At 38.7% G+C, this 25,501-nt stretch overlaps 1 protein-coding gene across 1 annotated transcript in view; it reads right to left on the reverse strand.

Annotated features, from left to right (window-relative positions):
- Positions 1-9,747, reverse strand: part of ACSL3 (acyl-CoA synthetase long chain family member 3) — a 30,988-nt gene extending 21,241 nt beyond the window's left edge. The window contains exons 1-2 of the mRNA XM_074153379.1: positions 9,361-9,747; positions 2,891-3,068 (exon numbers count right to left, since the gene is read on the reverse strand). Coding sequence (XP_074009480.1) covers positions 2,891-3,068; positions 9,361-9,711 — 529 coding nt within the window. The 5' untranslated portion in view covers positions 9,712-9,747. The remainder of the gene's footprint in view (positions 1-2,890; positions 3,069-9,360) is intronic.
- Positions 9,748-25,501: the final 15,754 nt, after the last annotated feature.

Below are 25,501 nucleotides of genomic sequence, written 5' to 3' on the forward strand. Positions count from 1 at the left end.
ATTCTAGGCTCCTGTTCTAGTATTTAACCATCCTCACAATGAGGGCATTTGTCCTAGTATCTAATCAAATTTTCGCATGTTTCAGCTTTTGCCTGTTGCTTCCAGTTTTATCAAAACACACCTTTGCCCAGAGTCTGGCTTCATCCCCTCTGTATCCTCCCACTAGACAGTTTTAGACAGCAACAAGATCTCAACTCACTCATCTTAATGCTGAACAGACCCCACTCTATCAGCCTCTTCTCATATGTCACGTCCTCCAACCCCTTCAGCATCTTGGCAGCCCTCCACTGGATTCACTCCAGTATGTCAAGGTCTTTTTTTTTCTACTGGGAAAACCAAAACTGGACACAGTACTCTATATGTGGTCTCACCAGCATCTAAATGGAGGAGAAGGGACTGCTTCCCTGGACCTACCTGCTACACACATGCTACTACCACCCAGGATGCTCTTGGCCATCACCGCAAGAAGGCAGTCTATACTCACGGTTGATTCACTATCCACCAGGACCCCCAGGCCGCCTTCTGCAAAGCTGCTCTCTATCCAGTTGTCCCCCAGCCTACACTGGTGCATGAAGTTATTCCAGTATGGACACAGGAATTTGCCTTCGTTGAACTCCATGAGGCTCCCAACAGTTCACTTTTCCAGCTGAGAGGCCCCTCTAAACATCAGCCCTGCCCTCCAGTGTACTGGCTGCTCCCACCAACTTGCTACGGGCTGTAATCTGCTGCGTTTACACTGTCCCATCATCCAGATCTTCAATAAAGACATTAAACAGTACTGGACTCAGTATCAATCCCCAAGGGCTGGCAGCTCACTCTGTCCTGATGGTCACAATCCTTTCAGACAGTGGACCAATGAATTTTCCATCCATCTTACCAGCTACTTATCCAGTCTCTATCTAAATAACTTGGACATACAGATAGTATGGGAGACCGTGTCAAAGGCCTTGCTAAAGTCACAGTATACAACACCCACTCTCTCCTTGTCCACAGAGCCAGCCATCACATAAGGGAAGCAGGTCAATTTTGAAAGAGTATGGGCTAGGGTAGTGCATCTTGTAACCAACTCCACCCTTAAAACTAAGAGAATAATACGGCATAAGGGTACACATAAAATAAGCACATAGACCCACATTAAAGACTTATTTAAATGAAAACTGCTATATACTCATGAACATATGGCTTTTCAAACTGAAACAGGCTCATGCTTAGAGCAGAGAGGGACCATTTAAGATTTTTTTTTTTTGTTAGGCCTGCTTCCAAAGTCTGAAAAAACTCTAACTGAAATACATTTGTAGTTTTGGTAGCTAGTAAATCAAGGATTTCTGCACATCTGGCATTTATAGCCCATCTCTTATTGAAGGAGGGTAAACGAGGCATGGGAGAGAAGAAGCCAAAGTCTATGAGGAACAGCAGCTTCTGGAGTGCCCTGTGGGAAAATGAGAAATGTCCCCATAAGAACATCACAGAACGCAGTCATCAGGTGAATGACATACTAAGGAGTGATGATGAAACAGACATCTGAAAACAATTCAGATACCAAGTTGAGATCAGCACTTCATAGGTTTCTCAACAAGACAGATAGGCCTAAAGCTCCTACGCATATCCTTATGCCTGGGCTCAGCCTAGATTAGGTACACAGCAGGCTTTCCACCATGGCAGAGATGTACCTCAGACACAGTTGTGGCCCTCTACATGGCTCAAGTGAAAGGGGAGCAGAGCTGGCTTTGCATTTGTCTCTGCCCTGCGCTGAGAAGCTGTGCAAGGACACTTCCAGCCAGTCCGACCTGTTCTGCTGCTCCTCAAAGGCGCCACAACCCAGCGCACATCCTGCCAAGACAGCACCTCCTCCTCCCTGAGCAGACTCCACTATGCCCCAACACTGTTACTGCTCTCCACAATAAAAAAGCAGAAGACTAAAGTGTAACTGGAAGTTACAGAATGGGACTGTCATCAGATAGAAGATACCTAAAGACACTTCTCTTATGGTCAACTCCATGAGAAAACGCAGAGTATCGTCCCGGTCATAGAACCCAGTCTCAGCACATTACCAGAGTTAGGGATCCAACCAGTATATGATTAAACCAGATACTATGAATCAGAGTGAGAATGACTTTAAATAGCTCAACCAAAACTAAACAGTCTTAAGGTTTCTAACATGGTCACTAGAGCTCAAGCTTGTCCTTGAGCATAGTCTCAAATCAGCATTCAGGGTAAATTAGGATGTATTAAATGACATGCAATGGGCTATGAGAAAGGCAAGAGGCTGAGAGAAGGAAAATATAAAATAATAAAAAAAAAAAAATAAAAAAAATCAGGCTCAGCCTAAGGGTTGAGTTAAGGAATGACTTACAGTTTGGTAAAGGAGTTACTAAGCAACTTTTTAATTCAAAAGAGCAGTCCAAAATAAGCTCAGGACTTACTCATTCCTTTTCACTTTTTAGAGATAACAATACAATAAACTCTAACCAAAATCAAAATTGAAGAGTTGACAAAACATGCAGTTAAAACAGAACTTACAGGCACAGATGAATGTTTGACGTCAGCTCCTGAAACTGAGTCAATGAATTGATGTGTGATATTTGTTTGTTTGTTTTTAGAAACTTGGGAATCTGTACTGATTTGAGATTAAAAGAAAATAAACCTCTCACAAATTCATTGAGCAAGATATGCTTACATACTCCAGCTGCAAACAGATACACGTTTCTCCACTCAGTGAGGTAAAACACTGCAAAGTGCAGTCTCTACCTTATGCAGTGTATTTTTATATGTAGTTTTAAACTCTCCATATAAACTTTATATAAAGTGTGTAAAGTAAAAGAAAGGTTTGTTTTCAGATTGTGCTGTAAGATCAAAAGACTTAAGTACTTGAGGAAAGACGCGGACTTACGCTGGTAGTTGCACATGAAGCAGGCCTGTGCTGCAATCATCCACTCAGCCCTCGTCTCACAAAAGATAGCAATGTTCGTCTTTGGTTGCTGACCCAATACTGCTAAGCCTTTTCCAAAATTAACAGCTTTAATGTATACATCTTCATATGAAAGCCAGGTGTACTTGCCAAGGATGACCTAATAAGAATAACAAATTCAATTTAGAAAATGAAAATCCTTAACACATGTTCTACTACATCTTTATTCACGTGAAGAAACCACAGATGTTTGAAGTGAAAGTTTCTTAAATTCTAAAAGCAGTTTATTCAAGATAATGAATAATATTCTTGCCAAAAACTACTGGGTCTGTGGAAGTTCCAACACAAATACTGCAATATCTCCATGCTTATTATCACCCCAGTTTCTGTTTTCACAGTAGGGAAAGCACATGATTCCCACCACACTTCGTAGCATCAGAAGCCCTCTAAAAGGCCATGGTTATCTGACAAATATGCCTTTAGATTTTTTTACAAAGGTTTGTTTCATTTTAAATAAAGGGTGACAAGCACTAGCTAGTGCAATACATGCTCTATATTTGCTTTCTTGGATATCTGGGCTACAATTCACATATACAAATAGGATACTTAGGTGTCTGTTCTTATAAAAACCCAAGAAACCAGGGAAACTGGAATCCAGAAAGCAGTATATCAATGGGTCCCAAGTCAGAAATTGTGAAATCCCTTTCCCTTCATTTGTTCCGAAACAAATGTCAGGGGGAAGAAGAGTAATCTTTTTGTCCTTTTTTTCCTGCTAAATAAAAGTGGGACAGAAAACTGGACTGGAAATTACTGGCAAATCTCAGTACTGAAAAGTCATGTGGAAAAAGTTAAGCAATCTCACTGTTCTTCTATATGGGAAAGCTGGTGTACAGTGAAATTGGACTTGAATTTACAGTTCACTACCTGTCATAGATTTCTATGTGTGGACTTGCACCTTACAGCACTATTTTCTCACTGTAACGGTTACTTCTTTGACGACATCCTAGAAATTTTCATATATAGATATAGTTCAAAGATGATGTTTTGCACTGAAAATCCAGACTCAAATTATTATACCTCACCTGCCTGATTATACCTTGACAGTTTTGAAAATGAGTTTTTATTAGTCCATTATTTCAAACATTTCCTTTGGCTACACAGCATTAGCAATAAATACAAGCAAATGATTAAAAAAAAAAAAGCTAGAAAAGCAAACTTCCCTCCATTCTGTTCTCCAGATTTCGTTTATCAACCTTAACTACATTTCAGACTTGTGGGCTGTAAAATCTAACAACTTTTTGGCACGTAACAACATTTCTAACGAGTCTGTATTTCCACATCCACTTCCTTAATAAAATTTATTTTAAAATCTCTCTCAGATTCTAATAGAAAAACAAAATTTAATAGATTTATCAAAACACTTTCCCAAACTGCAGAAGTTTACTACTAGGTAACCGAGTTGTACTCGGAATAGCCTGACTGCATATTGCTCATTAACCTACTTGTTTTGCAGGACAAAACTTTTTAGCTCAGGACAGGTACACACACAGCTGCTTGGAAATTTCATAAATGTCTTCATGGGTAAATACAATTTATCAAACCCCCAAAAAAATACTTGCCAGCAATAACAACACTTAGCAATTTTACCACAAAATAAACATTTCACACACAAATATCTGCTCAAGTTTTCCTGTTTTATTTACAGAAATTCAGCTTCACTGGCAAATACGCTGTTTCACAGCCAGAAACCTTACTGGAGAAGAATGATGCCATTGAATTTCACTGCTGTAAGCACTGTGGGGGCAGGGGGCTCACTGCTACCAGCGCTCACAGCTACAGCCCCCCAAGGAGAAGGGCCCACAAGCTCCTTTTGGTTTCAACACACCAAGATATTTCTGGTGTGGAAAACGTTTACTGCTTCCAAATAAAATACTGCGTCTCTTCCTGTCCATCCAAATTTCAGTAATTTGGAATTTAAATACCAATTTGGGACATTTCCCCCCCCCCCCCAACCACAGTATTTTCAGCAGACTTGGAAATTCCTGACAAGCTCATCAGTTGAAAACAATTTACAGAAATGATTCAGGCAACACCCTTTCCACCATTATACTCTTACCTACAGCGTGGCCTCCAGGATACTGCTCTCAAATAATTAGGCCAAGAAATACAAGCAGATTCTTGTTACTGTTTCTGGTATGTTTGCCAATCCATAAATGAACAGGTTTTGGCAATTTACACCATTCATTACATAAATCATTAAAAGGTCAAAAATTGATCTTGAGTAACACTTGCAATTCTGATTTTATTCCTTTTATTCTCTTAAATAGTTTATCCTCACTGCTTAAATAAGTTTGATATAAAGTAGTGAAAGAAGGCCTTATTGGTGCTTTCCTTTCCTAAAAGGTTAGAAAATCCACAGAAAGGAAGTATAGCACTGTTAGCTAGTTATTTTTCTATATATAGAAAAATATTTCTGAAGAACACTGATGTCTGAAAACAGATGAGAAGACATTTTTCAATGCAGCTATTTTGAGTTTTACTTTTCCTACTGCCTTCCATGTATTTAAATTCCCATGTTCCCTTCCTCCCCATGCCCAGCGTTTATTCCCTCTCTATCACACATTAATATACTGCCTCCATCCGTATGTCCCTTTCTTCTGCATTTACTTATATGCTTCTTTTGCAGGACATAGTGGGTTATGGTTTCTCTCATCCTTCCTTATGTTTGAGTACATCTCCAAATCCATCTCCTGTTTGGCCCTTGCCTCAGTAGCTTTCCCTAATCTTTTCCAATGTACAGTTTCTCCAGTAAACAGCTGTTAAGACTGATGTTAAGTGCCATAATCTTTTAAACTTTTATATGCATTTAATTTTTCAGCTTTCAGAACTTATTTCTGTGAGATAACCACCTAATGCATGTAAAGAAAGTAACTGTCCAAGAGTTTGCAAGAGGAGGGCCCAAGAAGTCACAATCATTGAGAACTGATTAAACAGACACGTAAAACCAAACACTAAATCAGAAGAGAGAGCACCTCTGAATGTCTGCTTCAAAATACTACATTAAATAGAAAAATGCTGCCCTCTAGTGCACCAGCTTTTAAACATACTTAAAGTGCAAGTTATTAAAAAATATTTGAGTTACCCATTTAATGCATTGGAAAATATTATTAAATATCAGTACTGTGTTAATATTTGGAGATCCAGGGAAGCATGAAGACTAAACATTTGCTGGACAGTGAACATTTCTTTAATCTGGATTTTAGGACAGCCATATCCAAATTTTTAGTGTGAAGGTGTCATAAAATGTTTTTTTAAAAGCTGCAGGCACATGTAGAGTCATTAAGCTACCTGACCTCAGTTACCTTTCAAAGTCTTCTTAAAAGTAGCTTATAAGGCTTGAAGAACCTTAACCACAATTTGAAAAACAATGATCCCGAGTTAAACATGCTTCCTTGTAGAAGATACATTAAAAATAATACAAAGGAGGTTATTTGAAGTGACCATTTTCAGCCTTTTTCATATGAAAGCACGGATTGCAACTGAACCCTTCTGAAAACCCCCAGCCAAAAATGCTATCTACAATAGCACCCTGGTTTTTTCAACATCATAAGCTCCTCTTACTGCTCAATGACTTGGCTTGGCAAGGACCCTCCTGCAACTTCACTTTCAGTATCAACTATAACGAATTACATTCTGAATTCCCAAGCGCTTGCCCATGTGCTCACTGGTTCACATAAGTCTCACAGGCTTTAGATGCACCACTTTCCCCTACCAAAATCGGGTTTACTTTTCTCCACTCTGTCTTTATTATGTTTCCACTAATTCTGTTCTCAGTTGCAAACCCTTTTCAAAACAGAACACACACACACACACCCCCTCTCAAAAAATAAACAAAACCAAAAGAACACACAAACAAAGAGAGCAAAATCCACACACCAACGTATATAATAGCAAGCACATGACAATACAACCTATAACTAAGACGATATAAAACACTCAACCAGCAGAATAAAGTTCATCTTTTGGGCATCATAGAATTTAAAGCTCTGCCTAAATCAATTTTTTCAATTAATTACATCTTAATCTCTGAAGTATGTTCAACATTATTTTATCCTGACTTAAATACATATTTGATGAAATTATTATTATCCATGTATTAAACTAACTGTATATGAAATATTATACATGCAACAAAGTGAGCAGAAGCAATTATTTGTATTTCATTATTATCTGTGAATTTCTGCTACTTTGGCAACTACACAGGAATAAGTAAGTCTTTTGAACAACATATCCTAAAAATTTGAGAAATCAGAGATTATCTGGGATATCATTGCTCTCAATAAATTAATGCTGTATCTGATCTTAAAGATGTTAAGTATCTAGCTTTAAATAATTTTAGCTAGAAGTGTAAGCACACTTAGTTCTCCTAAGAATCAGAACTTTAATATTTTACTTGAGATATATATCTACCCCATTAATTAATGACTAATTAGACTAATCTAGCCCACTGCAATTTGCACAGAGGGTGCAATTTGCATCTTCTAACAGGTAATGGAATTCAGTACAGAGATCCATGATTTACATTCAGATCTGCCCTGACTTGCAGATGACCTCAGAAAAATGCATCAATCATTCCCACTACTGTGTTCAATTTCTGAAAGGGAAAAAAATAGGCAACTCCTGTAAGGTATAGAAATTACATGCATTATATCTAAGACTTGAAACTGTTGTTCACCTTTTCAAAAAGCCGCACCAAATAAACCGCAACAAGTTGCCTTTACTGAAAGGAACCCAGCAAAAAGTGATGCATGTTATGAAAGACAAAAAAAAAACAAAGGAAAAGAACCCTGACATTTAGAATCAACAAGGTATCTTGCCAAATTTTGCAATTTTCCTCACTTGCTAATATTTGTTATGGGGTAGTAAGAAACACTGTATTCCTTAATGGGAAAAAAAAATTAAAAGTAGACTTATGGGATAATGCCACAACTTGGAACAAAATAATTTGAGGGCAAGTATGGCAACGGACCATAATGAACTGTTGTGTCAAGCTTAGACAAAAATTACCTAACTTAGGTAATTTCCAAGTCTAAATACTTGTTTCTAAGTAATTTAAGTAGGTCAACACCAACATTCTTCAGCTTTCCAATATTCAGAACACTGTGCTTACATAACGGAAAAGGCTAAAACTCCTAAGTTCTTAAGCCTTACATTACCAATTATGTTTGAAAAACAGAGCACAGATCACGGGCAGTCAAAATTCTGATTTATGCTCAGAAATCCACTCCATACAACATGAACCTTCTGTTTCTTTATAGGGCAATGAGGCAGCAAAACTTGCATCAAGGAGGATTATATGTACTCATTTCTCCCAGCATTTCCTTCATACTGGAAAAGTGAACTCCATAGCTGGGAAGAAGTTTCACAAATAATTAAAGCTTCTATAAAGATTTTAACAGAACTAAACTTTGCCATGTATTGTGATATTAACCAAATTCTGCTTTAAACATTTTACTCCTGTTATCAGAATTAAAATTAGCAGTATTTAAGGAATACTTTATTATATAAAGAGATATTTTTTTCTTCTGCAGGAAAACTAATCTTAACTAAAAATTGTCTTTATAGCATGCAGTTAACAGCTTCTAATACAGAAGTGCAGAACTTTTACACATATCCACACAAATACATGTATCCTGTTAAAAGTATATTGACTTGCTTCTTCAGGCAAAATTGCATTTTTAAACGTCGCTGAATAAATACAAAGTTGGAACTGACAACACAGTTCTGAACTTATAAGACTATAAAAAGTCAGTCCCTTGAAACAATGGACTTTTATATTGAAATTACATCTCTCCCCACACTGATGACAAATTAGCAGAGAAAGAGTTCACCCTAAAGGAGACTGAAAGACAAAAGCAACCAACCAACCGTCTTCCTATTAAAATCTCTGCAATCCTTTTTTCAAACAAAAATTTCATTTAAGCCCTGAATTCACAGGGCAAACCAGTAAATCCTTAATTCATAGTTAAGTTCAGTGGAAAGGCACATGCGAGTATAGGCATCTAGTAATTTCTCTATATTAATCTGATCATAGTTGAAAATAACAAAGGGAAACTTTTTAATTCATCTAAAAGGAAATCTTTAAAGTCAGTTACATCATTAGCTAAATATTAAAAACAAATACCTAAAACATATTTGTATTTTTTCTTTGGCTGAAACCATGCAAAAGGATATCTACTCAAGAATGCAAAAAGAAGGTCTAGATTTGTTTTAAATGCCAAGTAATGAAAGATGAGGAATTACTTAATTTAACTCTTTCCATGACTACTTAATCTAAGTAGTGAAAGTTCTTTTTTCCCCAATTTGCTTTACTGGACTAGAAATGCTGCAAAAGAAAGTAAACACACTTTGAAAAAAAAAAAATCCTGAAGACAGACTGCAAAAAGACCTACCTTTTTAAAAACTTTTCCTGATGGCTGGATTTCGTCTTCCTCTTTTAGGATTTCACGTGTTCCCAAGAGTTTTTTGTCCTTAAATTTAGTTTTAGCATATTTAAAAACTTTGTCGAGTGTATCACACCCAGGATATAAAACCGAAGCTAAGCAATGTAGACTGTTAACAGATCTGTACGCGCCCCCAGGCTTGTTATTCACAGGTCTAGCTTTAACCTGCTTGGCTTTTGCTATAGCCTGCCTTGATCCTGAAAATATGTACCACGGAATGTACGTTACAAAGGAGTACACCAAGATTATAAAGTTTATAAACTGTAGAAGAACAGGGTTGATGTTATGCTTCAACTTCATTTTGGCTGCGTGTGAAGGTTACAAGGGAGAGTTCGGATGGATCAATTAGACAGGGATCCAGAAAGATCTGAAAAGAGAAAAGAAAATGTTAGTGGTAAACTCTATAGTTGTTGGCAGAGGGTTTATTTTCAAACATGTTATTACAATCTATATGGAAGTAAGTCTTTTTATGCAGAAATTAGGCTAGAAGTCTTAACCTCTAACACAAACGAAGCAAAATACATACATGAGGAAAACCCCTTCCCATTTAACAGACTGAGTACATAATATTTTTATTTCTCTGGACACTACAGAACGCAAACACAGAACCTAAAGAATTTCAGGACCATTTTTAAACAAAATGCATACCATTCACATGTCGTCATCTGACAATGTTACGTGATTATACAATTTAAAAGATTCTCTCCCACCACATCAGAATAGCTACATGTGTATCTTCACTAGCAATCCTCAGGACCTTTGAGAGTGCATATCATTAACCTCCATACACGCCCTGAGAACACAAGTAATGCCACCGCTCTGTACATGGGAACCCTGACCACTGAGTATGCTGAAATGTTTTACAACCATCACACACCCCAGGACACCTGCATAAGTAAAGGCAACTGTCACCTGAAGGTCCTGTATGCAACAGAACTTTGCTGGCTCTTTTATTCCTAGGGACTTGACATCAGTCCTATGATTTCAGCCTCAGTACTGGTATGCAATGGGCACACTCGTTATATAAATAAACATGACAATAAGTTAAGTAATATTTGCTAAACACTGGAAAATGGCTTAGAAATATCCCCCAAATCCTAGCAACAGCACTATGAAGACATACATAACTCTTTCCATGGTCCCTATTGATGCCAGGATATTCACTTTTTTTAAAGCATCATCTATCATATCTAAATAACATAATGATGCAACTTTCTAATGTATTCTCCTGTGGAGGCAAGATATTATGCCATGTATCTAAAAGATTTAAAAAAATAAAATCAACAAAAGAATTAAAATCATTATAGAAAACATGACCACTTTTCATAATGGCAGAAGACACATTTCTGCAATGGTGAATGAGCTACCAGTTATAAAAATCCATGCTTTGCACATAAAAGCAAAATGAATTATAAATATACTTCACTCAGTTAACTTTTTAAATGTATTGATACAACTGTATTAAAAGCAATACCACAAACCAAACAACTAATAATGATGTGTACGTAAGATGCACAACTTTGATAATTCTTTCTAAATTAAGTAAATTTTCATTTGTAAGATACAGTGCCAATACCATATTATTCTTTGCTGATGTCTTACATGCATTGACTCTTTGAAAACCCTAACAAAAAGAAATTTTAGTTGAAAAAGTAATGTTTAGATCATATAAGATCATTCAATAATTATGGAAAGAAAACCTTGCTTCATGAATTTTCAATTTGTAGATCCTTTTTGTAACAGATCAATCCAATATCCTTCATTTGTAGGATGAGACTAATTCCATCTTTCTCTAAACCATACAGTTTCTTAAAACTCCAAGCAAAAATATTTCACCATCAACTTCTTTCCTAACAAGCCACTGTAACCTCATCATTAACCCTGCATCATTACAGGCAGTTCGAAGGAACCCAGCAATGTCAAGGTCTATTCCGCAAAGCACCCAGAGACACACACTCAAATAAAGCACAGGAGCTCTGCACAGTAGGGACTTACTGGACGAAGCAGCAGAGGGGGAAAGGGATTTAAAATCTAAATTAAAAAAAATGGAAGTGTATATATTTAATTTTCAGATCAAAGGCAAAAAGCGATGACAAATAATAATAAAAAAAAACTTAAATAGGCTAAAGGGCAAATTCAGTAATCGTTTGAAGAGACTTATGTTCTTAGGCTGTCACTGAAGGATACTTAATGGAAATAATCATGTGCCAGCCAATAAGCTACTGCAGTCCAGAAAAAATATGCCATTGTTGATAGCAGCACAGAACATGATGTTTTAAACCTGAATCCAGAGTTCACACAACAGAATTCTACCCATTTTTCAAAAAGTTATACGTTGTACTATAATTTTGTCTGGCCCAATTCAAGAGGTGACACATATTTTTTTCTCCTTATAAAGCTGGAGAACCTCTCTATGCCTACACAATTGTCATGGTTTAACTCCAGCCAGCAGCCAGGACCACACAGCCGCCTGCGCAGTTCTTCCCTGGGAAGAGGGAAAGAAAAAAAACAAAACACTTGTGGGTTGAAGGAAAGACAGCTTAAGAGAACAATAACAAAAAATGAAAATAACAGTAATAATAAATGACAAGTCACTCTCACCACCCAGTGAATTGGTACTTCCCAAGCAGAGACTGCAGATTCCGCACCCCGGCCAGCCAAGCTCCTCTTACATACCGAGCACGTCATCTATGGTACAGAATATTCCATTGCCCATTGTTGTTCTGTCTATGCTCCTTCTCAGCTTCTATGGGAAGCTGAAGAGAGTCCTTGAAAAGTCTAAACATCACCTCGCAACAACTGAAACAATAAGCATTACTGACACTCCTGTCATATCAAATCTGAAAACACAGCAACCACTAGAAAGAAAATCTTTCCCACCTGAAACCAGGACAATAGTAGAAACAGAATTTAACCAAACACTCTTGCAAGCAAAAATGAAAGCAACTGATTTAATACCTTTTGGAAAATTGTTCTCCAAAGAAGTTCCTTGCGTGACAAACAATTGAGCCTGTCGAAAAATATTCACAACTTTCCTTGATTAGAGAGGCACTGAGCCCTCCTAGAACAGCAGCTTCCCATTTGATTTTGCAGTTATCCCAACAGCTTCATTCCTACCTCAGAAGGAGAGAGCAACCTTTTCCACCATCTCTAAAACAACCACAGCAAGGTCTCACATCAAGCTCTCTCTTCTGGTTTACCTAAAGACTTGCACATAAACCCCAAACCCGGAAATGTTTGCTTTGAATTGCAAATCGTGAATTGCGCTGTGCCCACCATTTCACAAAGGCTGCACTGCAAGAAAGGCTCTAAGGAACTCTCCAACAGGACAGATTAAGGGGAAATATTCTGGAATGCCACCCTGATTCAGAAAAGTAAGTGTCCAGCTCTAGAACTGTGCTCTGATGCACATCTGTTACCCTGAGTAAATTGCTAATTATTTCAGCTTCAGTAAAGTGAGACTATTACAATTCATCTATTTCAAACAGTTTCTTTTAAAAATTAACGCTAACAAAAATATTTTTTCACTTAAACTGTTATTTCTTTTAAGGATAAAGTATCTTTTGCAAACACAGTTTTTTGCCTCAAAGGCCAAATAAGACTCCATTTTTCTTTCTTTAAAATCTTCTAATTAGGAGATAGCAAACTTCAGCAAAAGACAGTGCTCCTATGCCAGTGTCTTAACAACTTGGCAACTGATTTCAGACTCTGATATTTACAAAGCATTTATGCCTGCAACTAATTGTACCATTGCAATTGGGAGTTGGAAAAGTGCGGTCTATTTTTGAACAAGCAATAAAAATATATTCTCATATTCTCATTAGAAGCATAAGTTCCATTGTCTTTGTAGGGTGACAGTTCTAAAGAGAGCTGAGCCTCAACACAGGAAGTTCCTTGGTGGCAATGCAAAGGCTCCATCTCTTTCCTTGTATAACGGAAGAACATAAGATGCATCTTTAACTCATTTCATTATTTTTTTTTTTGCTATGTTGCTAAAGAGAAAAATTACAGGTAAGCAAAAGAGAAAAGAGATGCAGTTTAAAATGCCTTCACATTCAACAGATGTATCAGTGCCATTCCCAGCAGAAGAACATCAGTGTCAGCTAAATGGATCACTAAGCGTTCAACAACAACAAAAAAAATTATTTTGATGACACTGTAGGAGCAAAATTTACCCCTAAGTTGAGTCTGGAGTGCTAGCAGTAACACAATTACCTTTTACTGCAAGCGAAACTCAACACATCTGAACATGACAGTATATTTCGTGTTGGGTTTGTTGTTTTGGGGGTTGTTTTTTTGTTGTTGTTGTTTTTGGTGGGGGAAGAGAGGTGTTTAAATGAAAGGTCTTTTAACCTCCAAATCTCCCCCTTCCCCCCCCAGTTTTAATTAAGATAAAATGTCTGCAAGTGTATTTTTCTCTGTAACGATTGCTATTTTAAAACTTTTATGTATGGTATTTTAAAAATTCAAAATGAAAATACATAATTAATAATAATTTTGCAGAGCTACTCTGAAAATGAAAAGTTTTAGGGAAATTTTCAAGGTTGTATCAAATTTGAAAGGCTTGAAAAGGATGGACTGTTTCCTGTTTTAATAGTCTGCCTTTTAAAAAGTACCAAAAAAAGTAAAAACTTCTGAAAGACTCAGTGAAATACTACACTGGGGCTTTAAAATTTCATTGAAATAGAATTTGTGGTCACCTCATACTTTGTGGAAGTACATGACTGCATTTGACCATAAGAGGGTAAGTAAACCCAACATTTTGGGACAGAGAATGGAAAGCAGAAGACAACAGGATCCTAAGCAGTTTTCATAAATATTAGTTAGATTATGACACTGCAAGAAAGTCTACTGCCTTTATAATACTGGGATTTTGTTCTTAGGTAACTCTTGTTTAATCACTGACAAATAAAAATAAACGACACCTGAAGATATTTTAACTTTGCAGTTTGGTCTGCAGATTAGGTGTAAACACTCAGGTTCTTATAGAATATGCATCCATTCTGGTTTCACATAATCTCGATGGGGTTTTTGAGGAATCAGCGTTCAGACCCTGACTAGTGGTGCAGGAAGTATTGGCAGAATAAATCCTGGAGGGAAGAACTGCTAATTTATGCAAGAATACAACTTACAGAAAAACTGTGGAAGTGAATGTTTCTGCACACACACAATAGCTCTTCAGTTACATATAATTCTGTTTCATGAAGCAGTCACCAAATAGGAAAGAGTAAGACCACAAGTAAAAAGGTTTTTTCGACAGCAAAGAGAAGAAGCAACCAGCACACTCATTCACGAGTCTGGAGAAGTAAACCAGCAGTTTCCAGGACTGATCCTGCTTAATACATAATCAGTGATTTGGCCTGATATACTACTTACATTAATACTGTTATACCCTTTAGTTTTAGAAGACGACTTTTGTTCAACGAGAAAAAAAAAAGAATCCTTAAAGGAATGTGTTTACTAATTGACCTGCTTATAATAATTATGCTACAAAAAAAAAAAAAAAGCATGAATTAACAAGAAAAAGAAACCTTATGCAACTTCTCATCGTGGAAGGTACAGGTACAACAGCCAATACAAGATGTTCCCGTCTCAGTTTTGCTCAACAGGAGCTGTCACAGTCAACTGCCTGAAATCTAAAAATGGAAAGTCCCCATTAAATACGGCAATTATAAAACACATGCTCCATTCCTTCACTTTTATTTTATTATTAATAAATAAAACATTTTGCTAATCTAATACTGCCCTGTATCACCTCAGAGAGACTAGGCCCACTGTAGCTAAGTTAAAATAAAGCCGACTGTAACACACAACATAGTCATGGTTCGTGCTCAAGTCCAGTATAATCAAGGTGGCTGGAAGAGCATTAGTTAAATTCAGCAGCTCACACTACTAGTCTCCCTGACAAACTCTAACTCCCCAGTGTCTTTACTGTAACACTGGTTATACCATTTGGGGTGGAAGAATGTACCTACCTTTGTATATCTATCTATGCAGAGAATACATTTCAGCCTGAGTAATAAATATTCCTGGACACTTTATAAAAAGACTACATAAAACAGTAATCATTGCATTTATTGACTTTGCTCTGCAATACATCAAGCTTTTATTTATTGCTCTCTGCAGAAAGAAGTCTTACTTAAAATCCTCTGCCAGCAAATGACAATTAAAATATGTAGCAAATGTAAACATTTCGTACCCATTAGCTGTCTGCAAGCATTATTATTTACACAGCTATTCAGTTGTTACACAGATAATCTTTTCCAGAAAACAGTTTCAGTGGATTGACTATTTGCCACTTGAGTTAAGTACCCAGGGTGCTCACTGCCCCATTTCTTGACTTCCATGATTTCACACGTACTAATTAACCAAAACCAAACTCAAACCCAGAGATTCCAAAATATCCTTACTAAAAAGCACTTCTGTCAACAATTTGTAGTTGCAGGAACACACATTATATTTCTCTTATAAGCGAATCTTGCAAAAAGAAACTGATTTGTTAACATTCATAGAAAGGATAAAAAGTTTATTTACTGGGTTAGGTTTTATTGGACAAACTAAGTACCTTCATGTATTGTCTGATAAATTCATTACAAAAAGTAACAATCCAATACCTCAAGACAGTATAAGAAAGCCCATAACATAGAATTTTAACTGTATCATAAATTGGCCTCTACTAGTTTACATCTGGACTTAAAAAGCAACATTATCAACCTAAGGAGGCTGGTTTTTTACCACATCTGGAATTTGTTGTTAGAGCTGCCAGTGAAAAAATTTCTTTGCTAGCGTTCAGCAAGTAAGCTTTTCTTCTACAAAAAGAAGAGATCTCAAAAAACCAAATTACTAGTATTCATTTATAAATATTCATGTACTCATCTATATAAAAATAGAAAAGAAAACCAAAAGTACATAGAGGCAACAGCCTATGCTTCACAAGGGAACTCCCTTGACGACGAAGCGAGGTAGAGCCTGAGATAACGAACAGTGCTGAAGAAAGAATTCGAGATGTACAGCCATCTAAGTGGAAGATCTGGTTTGCAATATGGATTTAAAACATAGTTATATTTGAAAACAAATGTTCATCACAGCTACAGCAGAAGTGGTTTCACACGTTTCTTGAAACGGAGAGGATGGAAATCCCAACAAGCCCTGAGAATGGTGGAAATGGATGCCTCAAGTCCCTAGAGAAGAGTTGATGCTCAGCACGTTTTCCCAAAATTGAAATGACAGCAGAGTGAGCACAAGGACTCACCTCAGCTCCCCAGCTCACCCTCCCGGCTACTTTCCGCAGCAAAAGCCTCCTCTCTTCCCCGCCACCTCCCACAACCCAGAGAGCCGCTGCCCCAGGACTGCTGGTGGGACCTGTGCCTCTCCCCAGGGCCCAGCTTCCTCCAAACCATCCTGGTGGTCCCCTCTCACCCAGGCCCAGTGGTTTCCACACAAGCACAAATGCTGTCCTTGTCCCCTGCTTGCTTATTTTCCAGCCTCCCTACTCCTCCATGTCACCCTTCTCTAGGCTGCTGCCTGGGTCTCAGCATCACTTCTAGGGCAAGGGAGCCATTCCACATTCCTCAAACACCCACAAAACCCTTCACCAGGCAGACGTGAAACCCTGTTCCAAAATGGGACTGCTTCTATTGAGCCAAGTTGGGAACAGGTCCGCAGCTCTGTCCAAAAGGACAACACTCGGTGCACTAGCCCATGGGGTACCATCACCCACTGGAAACAAGCCCAGCAGCAGTACCTTCCTCAACAGCTCTACCTGACCATGCAGGGCTTGCTACAGTTATTAAACAGCCTTTGCTAAAGAAAGATCTAGGATAACAGGACTGCACGGCTGCAACGGTCTGACCTGCGCTCAGCCAGCAGTTTTCATGAAGCTTTTTCAAGCAGGCAGACCCAGAATAAAATTAATTCCCACATCATCTCCAGTCCTTGATTTCTCACTCCAATTCCTGAACAAGAAAGAAGCTGTCTCTCCCTGGACTTAACCCTCACACTACATATGTCATGAACTGCTATTAGCTTGCACAGGAAGAGGTATAGCAGGAGACCAAAATTACTACCGATTACAGCTTTTCTCTCAAAAGCATGCAGATTTTCTGGACATGGGGAGAATAACTACTCTCTCAAACACACCTAGAGTAATTTTGAGCTAACTTGTTCAGATCGCCCTGGAGCTCCAGCTGTGACCCACCTCTCACACAGCCCTGGGTGAATACTGAGGCTCTTTAGATGCCTCCAGTTGCTCTGCTGGGGACCACAGGCAGATTGCTGGAGCCACCTCAGCATTCCCCAGGAGGCTTCAGCATCAGCAAACCCACAACTGAACTCCAGTCCTGATGGCAACTCAGGCACTTCTGTGCACAAGTGTGTTTCTAAAAAGTACACAAGGGCACATGCCAGCCATCAGGAAAGACACATCACGACCTGGAACAAACCTGTTTCCAAGTGTTTAAAAGATCGCTGGGCAGCCAAGGTTGCTCATGAAGTGCATGTCCTGAGGGTATGGTTTCAGTTTACCTCAAGCAGATTTAACGCTGGGCTGCTAACAAAAACAGACTGTTCATCTCCAAAACATAATCCAGCTCTTTCCCTCCATTGTATCAACACACGACCGCTTGTGTGGCTAGGAATGAGTCAGATTAGCTTGCTGATCCAGTTTAAACCCTCTCCTTCTCAGCACAGCAGGGTGGATTTTCCTTTGTATCAACTTAGGTTCTTACTGGAGCCCAGGGAGGGTCATTGCAGGCACCTAAATCAACAGAAAATTAGCACTACAAAAGAAGTTATTCTTCCGCTTCCTCAAACTGGGTAACCATGAGCAGACAGGCGTTAATGCCACCGCAGAGAGGAACACACAGCTGGAGGAGGAGAGGGAAGGAGCCTAGCAGCCACACTGTGCATCAAACCTCTGCTCCTCTGTAGGAGAACCAAGATCAGAATAGACCAATACGCGAAAAGCCTTGTGACTTGGTCGTCACCAGTACACTGCGGGATCAGAAGAGCTGTGTCTGGAGGATTAACCTTCTGCTCTCACTACTAATGATCTCACTACTTGCTTTTTTTGGAGCTCACCCTTGGTGATTTCAAGGGCTACAACCTAAATAGCTTTAAACTTTGGATGAAGGCATTCCTAGAAATACAAAGGGGTTTAATTTATACCCTTCACATCTCAATGCTACATTTCTAAAATGATACTCCTATTTCCTTAGGAGGCAGCCAGAAGACATGTTATTAGGATAAATATATTATTATGTACTTGTTAGACACCAAGATACTATAGCAGTAGGAATTACACGAACGAAAGAAGTCCTTTACCCTAAGGAGACACTTTCTACTATATTAATTAAATCCTGAAACAAAGTAAATGGTTTTATTAGCTAGAAAAATTTGCAAAACACTATCATTTTCTTTTCAATTTAGTGGGCCCACTTACACCAAAGGGGAAAAAAAAAATAAATCACACCTAGTGGTGGCAAACAACAGGGAGACAAACGTGGTAGCACAGAACTCAATTAGACAGAAGCAGCTGACATCTCTTGAGGGCAAAGGCCTGCGCTTTCTCTTAAATGGATCCTTAGTATATCCAGATACCTCTTAAAAGGTAATGGTAAGCATGTGGTATAAACGTCCATTTGTCATCAACCTCTTCTAATACTTCCATGCCCCGCTTGTATGAAATATCACTGCTTGTTGCAGGAGAGTGAGAGGCTCAGGATGGTAAATCCGTCCTCTGCTTTCTAACGGAACAAAGACAGTAATATTTATGAGAACCTGAAAGCGAAAGTGACAATCACAAAGTAGACAAACAGCTTTATTTTTCCGAAAAAACTATGGGACTTTCAATGCACAGTCTGACTGCATGGGCTACAAACTGAAGTTTAAACCTTTGTTACAGGTGAAAAGTAAGACTAAATCAAAATGGGTTCAGCACTAATTCAGGAGCAATGCTTAAACAGGCACTCCTAAAGTTACCATTACCTAAAACACAAATACCCTTCCAAGATACTAGAAACAGCTGAAAACGCAAAGCCTGTTGCAATTCTGCATCTTAGAACTTTTCCTATTCAAAACATTTTAAAACTTATTTTCCTTAAATAAGTTAATTTTTTAACTTATAGAAGACATATTAAATAATTAATGGATTGATGAATACCTCTTCTATTAATGAGTGATAAGACACAGCTCTAAGGTAACAATTGTTGCCAGCAAACCTGAAAGCGCTTCCCAAGAAGTTAACATCATTGTTACTACTAATACAGAGAATAAAACAATGTGATAAAAACATTTATTCAAAGTCATTCAACAAAGTAATGGCTACGCCACGAGCACAATCCAGGGCTGCTGCTACATCTTTTGTCTCCTTTTCTTCCTACTACATAATACTGCTTCATGGCAAACAAGTGTCTTACTCCTTTCAGGAACTTTGATTTAAGAGATATTGTCAATACATTGCACATTGCTTCCCTTCATTCTCATAAGCAGTTATTAGAGCATTTAAGAGATGTTTTTAATGCCAAACTAAATTAAATGTTTTCATGTTTGTGCCAGAGAAACAAAGAAATTCTGCTAGAGAAGACCCCAGAGTAACTTTGGTATTTGCAAATTAGCTGTCAAAGAGAGATGAAAACACCAATTTCTCAAGTACACTGTTAGAGTTGTAAACCACAAATACAAAATAAACAGGGAAGAGCACTTAAAGAAGAACATCAATACCACTGCACACACAGATTTAAAAAATCTGCATAAAATTAAACCAGAAGCCTCACCATTACCCACAACTTTTGGGTGCAAGAGAAGTGGAGTAACAGCCCAGTTATTGCTGCCAGTTTATCACTCTCCAAATTCCTACAATCATTTTCCAATTAAGACAATCCTCCTAAGCACTTCCACTGGGAGGCAGACTCTGCTTTCCATTTGAACTGAAAGGAATGACCAGAATGGTTTGATGTGCTATTTTCTACTTCAAAATACAGCCTTAGACCAGTCCTCTAATTTCCGGGAAATCTGCAATGCTAAGGAGTGAACAGGTCCGGTTTGTTTCTTAAAACGTCAAAACAGAAATAGATGTTCTGCTGCCGTGCATTCAATCTGGTTGTGTGCTGTGTTCTAGTCATGTATTTGTCAGATCAGAACAAAAATCTAACATAACAATACCACAGGTTTTTAGCAGAAAAGGTGCTTCTGGTTTTTTCCTCTAGCAGAAGCTATACATTCATAGAAATGTTCTCATTTACTTTTAGATGAATTAAGTGTTCACGTAGTGTGGCAGTAAAAGTTATTACCCATTATCCTATATTCATTTTTTTAAAAATACCAGGTGGCCAGCTTCAAAATCTGATAAGACCATGTTTTTATACTGTCTTTGCCTTCTTTCTGTAACATTTCTTCTTTATTTGATGGGCTTTTGTTAGGGATAAATTTAAGCCAGAACCTCTCTTTAAAGAGCAAGAAGTAGATGAACACACTCAAGCAACAGAGCAAATCTGAGAGAACAAACTGATGGTATAGGCTTCAGAAGAAAAAGTAAAGGATTTATTCCAAGTCTTTAGAGAAGTTCCTCACAAGAAAAACGTCAGTCAGATGAACAATACTTTCAAGAGGAATTTTACAACACATTTCAAAGGAACAAGGACATCCGCAGCATGATCAAAGCTATCCAAGTGATAAAATGGGACATTTCACCACTTAATTCGAAAGGCCGAGATGTTGACATTTTCAATATATTTTCTCTTTTGAAGGATAAACACATTCTCAGGTTCCAGTTGCTTGGGTTTTGGTGTGTTTGGTTTCGCATTTTTTAACAACACCATAGGCTCTAGTCATCTACGGGGATTTACTACCAGAAAAATGTCATGAACAAGTTCCCACAGGAACATCTGCTTTCCCCACACACACACACGTTCTATCATGGGGACTGCATCTCCAGAACAGGAGCAATCCCTCTCCGCTGGCCAGTGATGGGAGTCACAAGTCCCTCAGCAGGAACCACTACCTTTTCAGGGAAAGACTACTGCTCCCAAGTCCACATGCATGCTTCAGACTGTGTTTTATAACATCCGCTCTCAAAATAATGAGATCCCCCTCAAGCCACACAGCAGAAAAGCATCAGGAATGCAATTTATAAAAATCACAGACCCAGGAAGCATTGCCTCAAGCCAACACTTGCACAAGACTCAGTGGGCGTTTGATACCTCACAAAGCGAACCTCTCCACAAGGACTAAGCGAGACTTATCAAAAGCAGTACTTCATTCCAGCAACTATATAAATACACAAAATAACTGGTGGAGCTTTTCCTGAGCACAAATAGAAACTGAGAAATGAAATTTGCTCAAAGTTCTGTGAATGTGCAATTTTCAAGTACAATTTTAGTAATCTTACCCCTGCCACAAGTTATAAATCTATTCTCAAAAACATAGTCTTCTGTCTCAGACTGCTTACATTAGTATCTGAGAAATCACAGAATCACGGAATTGTCAGAGTTGGAAGGGACCTCTAGAGATCATCCAGTCCAACTCCCCTGCTAAAGCAGGACTGCCTAGAGCACATTACCCAGGACTGCATCCAGGCAGGTCTTGAAGATCTCCAGAGAAGGGGACTCCATGACCTCCCTGGGCAGCCTGTTCCAGTGCTCTGGCACCCTCACCGTAAAGAAGTTTTTCCTCCTATTTGAATGGAACTTCCCGTGTTCCAGCTTGTGCCCATTGCCCCTCATCCTGTCACTGGGAACCACTGAAAAGAGTCCGGCTCCATCCTCCTTCAACCCACCCTTTAGATACTTGTAAGCATTAATAAGGTCTCCCCTCAGCCTTCTCTTCTCCAGGCTGAAGAGTCCCAGCTCTCTCAGCCTTTCCTCATAGGGGAGATGCTCCAATCCCTCAATCATCTTCATTGCCCTACGCTGGACTCTTTCAGTAGTTCCCTGTCTTTCTTGAACTGGGAAGCCTAGATCTGGATCCAGTATTCCAGTTGTGGCCTCACCAGTGCAGAGTAGAGGAGGAGAATGACCTCCCTCGACCTACTGGCCACACTCTTCCCTATGCAGCCCAGGATTCCATTGGCGCTCTTGACGACAAGGGCACAATGCTGGCTCATGGATAATTTACTATCTACCAGGACCCCCAGATCCTTCTCCTCAGAAGTGCTTTCCAGCAGGTCCACCCCTGACCTATATTGGTGTCTGGCACTCTTCCTCCCCAGGTGCAGGACCCTACACTTGCCCTTGTTGAACCTCATTAGGTTCTTCTCTGCCCAGCTCTCCAGACTGTCCAGGTCACGCTGGATGCTAAACACACAGGTTTAGAGATGATTACCCTTGACTCCAAAGCTGTTTTAATAGAAATACTTTCAGATTAGTTGTATTTGAACATATACCCCAATTGTATTGCAATGCACAGAAAGTGCCTTTCTCCTAGTATTTTTCAGAACTTAACACTAAAAAATTACTTGGCTTATTTAACTCCAGATTTCAAAAAGGTTCAATCTAAACCAAACTGTGATTTTAAGACCCTAGGAATGCTGTGCACACAGTCAATCAGTAAAAACAGCACTTAAACAAATGTTTCCTATGGACATAAGCATGGCACTATAAATGCCAAGTTGCCAAAAGAAATGTCACCTGGAAAGCACTTACTTAGGATGCACAGCCCTGTTCTCTGCAACATCAAAGCTGGCCAAAACAGTTCCTGAACTAAGCACTTTATGAAGGCTACCATGGAAGCAGGTTTCAGCTGCTACTGCTTCAGCCTCATTCCCCCACATATTTATGGGCAGACAGCACACTTTCTTTGCACTCAAAAAGTTGGGGGTGACCCACGGGAGTCACACAAAAGCTTAAGTTACAGAAAGACTAGCAGGATGTTTTACTGCAAACCACTTTATAAGCTTTTGGCTGCTCTGAAATTCTCAGGACAGCGGGGAATACAACATTACAAAAGAAAGACATGGCAAAGGAAACAGAAAGTATTCCAAATTCAGAGTTCTCCTAAAGAGCTACTTTATCTAGTTTTTCTATCTATACTACTTGGCAAAATGACTCCTTCATTCAAAATCCAGCACTGTAATTTATTTAAGTATAGCATAAGGACGCCTACCCTGCTCATCTAAGTTATCACCCTATTTTCTAACCTTAGAAATAACAGAGTATCAGGGCAACCTCTCTCCTCCATCACACTGGAATGAATATCCTTTTCTCTTTTTTTTAATTATGCTCTCTTTTTTTGTAAGCGAACCAAGGCAGGATCAGCTATGAACATCCCCAACAATTGCATAACATGGAAAAAAAAACCACACAAAACAAGGACTCATTAAATTAGAAGCCATTTTATTCTATGTGAAGAAGCATTAAAGAAGCATGGTTCTCTGCTCCGAGTCCTTATGTGTCACCCTTAAAAATAAAGCTTACAAACGCAGGTGTTGAAAATCAGAGGACAACATCCAGTGCCCACAGATACAGGCTGGAGGGGATGAAGATGAGGAGGTTCTTAAGTCCTCACAGGAGAGAATTCAAGTCAGTAGTTCAGAATCAGTACACAAATACTATGTAGGCAGATGGAATTTTTGGCAGAAGGCAATCCTGTTTTTCTATTCAGAGAAAACAAACACACCCTTAGACTCTAATTATGTAAACATGACCAAATTGTTGAAGTACCTGCCTGGGTAGAGCTTCACCGCTAAGTTTTTAAAACAAGAACATCGACCTTTTAAAAAAAAAAAAAAAAAAAAAAAAAAAAAAAAAAAAGAAAGGTGCCATAGTACCAACAGCATTTGCAGGAATTTTGTGAATATTCTCAGGCAAAATTATTTTGCCTGTGTTATACAGATGGTCAGATTAGATTAATAGAAGTAAGTCCAGAACAAACAATTAAACATGGACAGAATGTTGGTTTTTTTTTTTAATAAAACTTATTTTATTGGTAAATAACAGATTTCTGAAAACCAAAGTTGTCACAAGTTTCTTTATGATTGTCTATTTAGTTAGCATTCCTGAGCAAAATCCTTCACACCACCTTCCAACACCCCCTAACCTTTGTGCCTGGGACACTCACAGCAGCTCACAGCCCTGCTACGCTTCACTGGGAAGTGGATTCGTACCTTGTTCTTCAAAGTACTGGATGTTATCAGGTTAAGCTATTTGTACAGACTGTAAGAGAACTAGATAAAAATCTCCATAAGCATCTTTCCCCCCATGGGGGAGGAACAAAAATAATAAATAAAATCTACACAGTTATCAGCAATACAGAACTAGAAAATGTTTTCTAGGCATCTCAGAACTGTCCATTAGGAAAATAATTTCTCTATTCATAGCTTCCCTAGAACAACACAGTGCAGCAATACTTCATCAGAACAACTAAACTGCAGCTATAAATGACTGATAAGCCCTGGCAAGAGAACTTTCTGAGTAGTTTGTGGACTTAACGCTGCAGAACAGACTGAACCTGCATTTTGCCACCTAGACAATCAACCTCCCTGCCCCAGCATTTCTGGGACCGCTGTCACCCTCCAATGCCTGTTGCCTTACCTCTCTCCTCTTCAGCACCCACCAAACTTTGAGATCCTTACAAAATCTAGAGACAAAAAGAGCAGATGTATCTCTCTGTGTAATCACTTCAATCCTCCTGCGCGCTGTCACCTCGTGCTTCTCCTGTTCCCTTCTGCATTTCTCCATATCCACATAATTAAAACACAGACTATAGACATCCTCTTTACCAAACACAAATTACATCTAATTTTTAAAAACTAACCACAGATGCTCCACTTTCCACATTTTTCATAGGTTCTCTCAGAATGAGCCCATAAACATCAATTTTAATAATGGTTTGGTGAAACAACTGCAGACCGTGCTCTACTGTTTCACAGACTATATTCTGATATTATCTTAAAACTTCAGCTGGTAGAAATCACACACTACGTCTGTTCCAATATACCTAGAAAGTCAATCGTATCCTGGGCTACTTCTTAAGAATTGTGGCCAGCTGGTCAAGGGAGGTGATTCTGCTCCTCTACTCCCCTCTGGTGAGACCCCACCTGGAGTACTGCATCCAGCTCTCGGGCCCTCAGCACAGGAAAGACAGTGACCTGTTCAAG

This window comes from Numenius arquata, chromosome 9, assembly GCF_964106895.1.
Source record: "Numenius arquata chromosome 9, bNumArq3.hap1.1, whole genome shotgun sequence".
Taxonomy (NCBI): domain Eukaryota; kingdom Metazoa; phylum Chordata; class Aves; order Charadriiformes; family Scolopacidae; genus Numenius; species Numenius arquata.